This window comes from Mirounga leonina, unplaced genomic scaffold (assembly GCF_011800145.1).
Source record: "Mirounga leonina isolate KUSES-001 unplaced genomic scaffold, KU_Mleo_1.0 Mir_353, whole genome shotgun sequence".
Classification (NCBI taxonomy): Eukaryota; Metazoa; Chordata; class Mammalia; order Carnivora; family Phocidae; genus Mirounga; species Mirounga leonina.
Genome location: NW_023270699.1, coordinates 1,733,589 through 1,739,517, shown reverse-complemented (window position 1 = coordinate 1,739,517; position 5,929 = coordinate 1,733,589). Strand labels below are relative to the sequence as shown.

General features: G+C 59.3%; 1 protein-coding gene across 1 annotated transcript in view; it reads right to left on the bottom strand.

The window, feature by feature from the left end:
* SUMO3 (small ubiquitin like modifier 3) overlaps positions 1–5,701 on the bottom strand; it is a 12,854-nt gene extending 7,153 nt beyond the window's left edge. Inside the window, exons 1-2 of the mRNA XM_035030052.1 lie at positions 5,566–5,701; positions 495–623 (exon numbers count right to left, since the gene is read on the bottom strand). Coding sequence (XP_034885943.1) covers positions 495–623; positions 5,566–5,586 — 150 coding nt within the window. The 5' untranslated portion in view covers positions 5,587–5,701. The remainder of the gene's footprint in view (positions 1–494; positions 624–5,565) is intronic.
* Between the last annotated feature and the right edge of the window lie 228 nt (positions 5,702–5,929).

Below are 5,929 nucleotides of genomic sequence, written 5' to 3'. Positions count from 1 at the left end.
CGCTCATGCACACACTCGCACTCGTGCACGTACTCATGCACATGCACTTGTGCACATACACTCATGCACACTCATGTGCACGCACTCGTGCACACGCACGCACTCATGCATACACACACACTCGTGCACGTACTCATGCACACGCACACGCTCATGCATACACACGCACTCGCGCACGTACTCATGCCCATGCACTTGTGCACGTGCACGTACACTCATGCACACGCACACTCTTGCACATGCTCATGCCCACACTCTCGCACGTACTCATGCACACGCACTCGTGCACGTGCACTCATGCACATGCACACGCTCATGCACACACACACTCATGCATGCGCACGCACTCAGGCCCATGTGCACTCATGCGCACACTCATGCACACGCACACACTTCCAGTACAGCACAGCCTGGAGCAGCTGGGCACCGGCTGCTGTCGCAGAGCCACTGCTCATCGTCAGAGGCACGGGGGCCAGAGCGCGGGGGGGACGCACCTGCCTCTCGCAGTATGCCTTCATCAGCTTGCTCAGAGGGGTGTGTCTCTTGATTTTGAACTGGACCACGGAGCCGTCCTGCCCAGCCACCTTCAGGTTGATGTGGTCGTTCTCTGTCTTCACGCCCTCCTGCAAGCACACACAAGACTGGGTCTCAGCACCCGCCCCCCACGGCCACCGTTCTCACAGGCCCATCTGTGGGTACCTGCTGGGGTGTGAGACTTTAAAACCAACCAATTCCTACAATTCTCCAGTGGCCCAGAGTCCCTAGCACAACTGCTTCGTCTTTACACAGAATGCACTTCCAAAGTCTACCCGTTCAGCACACAACACAAATCTACAGTTTTCGGATTATGAAGTCAAAGGAATAAATCTGCTTAATGACTCTAGAAAATAACCAAAATCTATCTTTGCTTTAAGATGACTCTTCAAACACACCCTCCCAGGGTGCACACACCAACACGGACTGCGAAGACAAAATGAGACAAGTGTCGTTGACAACCATGAACACGAGGGCCATGGCCGCGCTCCTCTCAGGCGGTCCCACCCAAGTAGCATTTTTTGCACACTACGTGATGCTCTCAGAGCTCCTGAGCAATCAGAATTGGGGTTTCTCAGCACCTGGAAGCACATCTGGAATCGAAGCAAGGCGCTGATGTCCGGGAGCAGCGGGCCACCTGGGGCTCCTCTGCCCGAGCTGGTTTCCAGGAGGCATGCCCACAGCGGGTCCTATGGGCACAGGGCCGTCTCATTTATCCAGCACTGTCTGGGAAGACAGGAATCCTTTATTTTGAACAAAATGAGAAAGCTGGCCCGAGTCCTTTTGAAAATAAAGTCTGACGTAAACTGTGTTTGCACATCCTCCTGCGGGCCCTGCAGGGTGGGGACCCGTGGGGCTGACCTCCGCGCTCAGCCCATCTGTACGACCCCCACAGCTGCTTCCCTTCCCCCCTGGCACTGCCCGTGCACCTGGGCTCCTCGGGACACGGAGAGCTGGGCGAGAAGCGGCCCCGGAGGCAGGACTCCAGCAGCACGGCAGAAAGCAGACCAGCTGGGGCTCGCTGCGGCCGGGGCCGTGGCAGGCGCGCAGACACCAGCTGGCGCCCTCCGTCTCCGGGACATGGACTCCGCTATGGGCAACAGGGCCTTGCACGCGGGGTGCTCCGTGACCTGAGGCCAGCGTGGGGCTGGGGCGCTCATTCCCCAGAGACGAAGGATGCATTTGTTGGGCTTTTTTTTTTTTTTTCAAATAAAGGTTTTATTTTGGAATAACTGTACATTTACAGAAGAGGAGCAGGCAGACCAGAGCTGGGGCTGCGTGCGGCCCTGGCCAGGCTTCCCTGACGTTAACGGCCCACGCGCCACACTCCGTCCGTGCACCTGAGAGGCCTGCGCGCTGCCGCCCTACCAACCCGACACCACACTCTTCTGACATTTCACCAGTGTTTCCGCTAACAGCCTTTTTCTCTCCCAGGATCCAATCCAGGCTACCACACTTATATCCATTTAGAGATAGGAATTTTTTTTTTTTTCAATTTCTGTTAAAATACACATAACGGGCGCCTGGGTGGCTCAGTCATTAAGCATCTGCCTTCATCTCTGATCATGATCCTGGGGTCCTGGGATCGAGTCCTGCATCAGGCTCCCTGCTCGTCGGGAAGCCTGCTTCTCCCGCTCCCGCTCCCCCTGCTTGTGTTCCCTCTCTCGCTGTGTCTCTGTCAAATAAATAAATAAATAAAATCTTTTTAAAAAAATACACAACATAGGGGCGCCTGGGTGGCTCAGTTGGTTAAGCGACTGCCTTCGGCTCAGGTCGTGATCCTGGAGTCCCTGGATCGAGTCCCGCATCGGGCTCCCTGCTCGGCGGGGAGTCTGCTTCTCCCTCTGACCCTCCTCCCTCTCATGCTCTCTGTCTCTCATTCTCTCTCTCAAATAAATAAATAAAATCTTTAAAAAAAAATTAAAAAAATAAATACACAACATAAAATCTACTCTCTAACCAGTTTTGGCTGGTACTACATACAGACGTAATGTCCTACAACCTTCACCACATCCATCTCTAGAACCCTGTTCGTGCTGCAGAACTGAAATTCTGTGCCCATTGAACCCTGACTCCCCTCTGTCCACCCCCCCCCCCCTTCTCTGTCTCTATGATTTTTACTCCTCTAGGCATCTCATAAAAGTGGATCACACAGTGTTTGTCCTTTTGGGGCTGGCTTATTTCACTCAGCATGATGTCCTCAAGGCCCAAACACGGTATAGCAGTGTCAGTGTTAACGTCCTTCCACTGTATGGGTGGGCCACGTTTCCTATGTCCATTCCTCTGTCTTCATCTGTCCGTGGACACCTGCGTTATTTCCATATTGTAGCTGTTATGAGTAATGCTGCAGTGAGCGTGGGTGAACAAGTATCTCTTGGAGACCCTGCTTTCAGTTCTTTGGGGCAAATACCCAGAAGTAGGATTGCAGCTCCATATGGTAATTCTATTTTTAATTTCTGTAGGAACACCCATACTCATTCTCCAGTGACTGCACCAGTTTACATTCCTGCCAACAATGTGCAGGCTCACTGGTGTGTCTGTTTCTGGTTTTGGAGAGCACCCATTCCCATCGCTGTAGTTCTGATTTGTACTTCTCTATTCGTGACACTGAGCGTATCCCACGGGCTTGGTGGCCATTGGTGCACCTTCTCTGGAGAAATGTCTGTTCAAGAGCTTCATCCATTTCTGAATAAAGTTTTTTTGTTCTTGAGTTTGAGCACCCTATGTATTCTGGATATTAATCCATGATCAGACCCGTGATTTGCAAACATTTTCTCCCACTCTGTGGGTGGCCTCTGACTCTGTGGACAGCGTCTCTCGATGCACAAAACATTACATTCTCAAGTAGTCCAGTTGCTGGTTTCTGGTGTCCCATCCAAGAAATCACTGCCAAGTCATGTCTTCCATTCTCCCCTAAGAGTTTCATTGTCTTAGGTCTTACATTTCGGTCCCTGATCCAGCTTTTTGTATGTGGTGTGAGGTAAGGGTCCAACTCCATTCTTGTGCATGTGGATAGAGAATGCATTTGCTTTTTTAACAAAAAGGTATGAATGTGTCAAGACAGACAGATACGGGGACTAGAAGGCAGAGCAAACAGACACCCAGGGCAGTGGCTGGAGGCCAGGGCGGGAAGGCGGCAGGAGAAGTCAGGAGGACGCGGGGGGCGGGGGCTGGCGCTGGCAGGGAACTCACAAGACCCTCTCCCTAACGGAAGGAGGGCAAGAACAAATGGCCTGTCCCAGACGCCTGGTGAGTTCCTAGTAAACAAGGAAACAAAGACCACAAACCCCTAAGGTCACCCCCTGCGTCAGCTATGCAATGGAGGGACACACTGCTTTCCCAACTGATGCCCAAGGTTTTCTTCCCACCACCATGAGGCCTGCAGTGCGCCCCTACCCTCCCTCCAGGCTCGGGAGGCCCAGGCTCTCCTCAGTTCAGAAGTAGTGCGAACAGGTTTACTCAACTGAACCTGGAAGCACACGGAGGTTGACCGCATACCCGTTCAGCTGGGGGACCCTGAGCTCAGGAGTGCCGCTCCCATCTCACTGTACTGAAACTTCACTGAAAGGAAGCCACGGAGAAAAGCCCGAAGGCAAGTATACTTAGCCAGGATGAGCCATCCACCTGAGCTGGGGACGTGGCCTAAGGCCGGCCCAGTAAAAGCAGAGAGCTCCAACTACGTCTACCATGAGGAGGCTGCGCTGGAGCGCGGCCTGTCCTGAAATCACAGCAAGCAGAGTGCAAGCTTCCACAGGGCCTGACTGGGGGCTCCGTGCCCTGGGCTCCATGAGGGTCCAGCCAGCCCCAGCTCTGCCTCCTGTGCTTGCTGAGGGCGCACCGGGCTCCAGCCTCAGTGTGCAGGGCGATGGGGAGGCCATGGGTAAGGGGGGTGCAATGGAGAACAGCGATGGGGAAGCCATGGGTAAGGGGGGTGCACACCGGAGGACAGAGATGGGGAGGAGATGGGTAAGGGGGGCACACACCGAGTACAGAGATGGGGAGGCGATGGGTAAGGGGGGCGCACACCGGAGGACAGCGATGGGGAAGCCATGGGTAAGGGGGGTGCACACCAGAGGACAGAGATGGGGAGGCGATGGATAAGGGGGACACACACCAGAGGACAGAGATGGGGAGGCGATGGGTAAGGGGGGCGCACACCGGAGGACAGAAATGGGGACGCAATGCCGGGGGTTGCGCACACTGGAGGACCCGGTGGAAGGCTGCGCAGACATCCCGCGGGCGAGGGCGCAGCAGGACCGGGCTTGCGGCGCGCGCCTGCGGGTCCCCGGCGCGGCCCTCTCAGCGCCCTGCGAGGACAGAGTGGGGCTCTGAGGACGCCGCCAGGCGGATGCGGGGACCGCGGGTGGCGGGAGGGGTAGCAGCGGGGGAAGATATCAGCGAGAAAGATCTGGGAGAGGCGTGGCCCGGGAAAGAAAGGGGTGGTGAGGTCAAGGGCAAGGCTAGGGAAAGGTCCCAGGACAGGGGCGCGGTGGGGGTAGGAGGCGGGTGACTCCGGAGGTGGCCAGGGGTCCCGGAGATAGCGGGTCCCGTCAGGAAGAGCCCCGGCGGGGAGGGTCCGGCCAGGGGCTGCCCTGCCCGCGCTCTCCAAGCGCCGCGTCCCCCGGACACCCGCGCGCCCCCCACCGCTGCGTCCTGGGTCCGCCCCAGCGGGACTCCGGGGAGGGACAGGGCGGGGCTTAGCCGAGGGGCGGGACCCGGGCCGTCAGGGCGGAGCCTGGGTGGGGCGAGGCGCGCCGCGGGGGGCGGGGCCGGGGGCGGGCGGGGCCGGGGCGGGGCCGGGGGCGGGGCGGAGCCGGGCAGGAGGGGGAGGGGAGCGGCGTGCGGGGGGAGGGGCGGGAGGCCCAGGGCGCGGGGAAGCCCCGCAGACGCCGCCTATCCCCTCGAATCCCGAGGTCGCGGAGGGCTCCGGGCGCGGGTCGGGCTGGGCCGGGCCGGGGGGGGCGCCGCGGCGGAGACGGCGCGGGCGCGGGGCCGACCCAGGGGCCCCGGCCCGCGCCCTCCGGCCCTTACCTTGGGCTTCTCCTCGGACATGGTTGCGCGCGGCGGCGGGAGGCGGCGGCGGGGAAGCAGGCAGCGCCGGAGCGGGCGAGTCACGCTCTCGGCCCGCCGCTCTCCCGCCGCAACTGCTCGCGGGGCCGCGCTTTGCCCCCCAAATCCCTGCGCGCCGGTTGGCTGCTGTGGGGTCACGTGGCGGGCGCGCGTGCACGAGGCGCGCGCCCTAGGCGGCGGGCGCGCGCTCGACCGGGCCCGACGTTCCTGGTGGTTGGAAATGCGTCACGGGGCGGGCCCGCGACTTGCGGCGGGCCCGACAGCGGGGGCGCTCAGGGCCCCGAGAGGCCCGGAGGTGCGCCCGGGAGGGGCGTGCGCTCAGGGC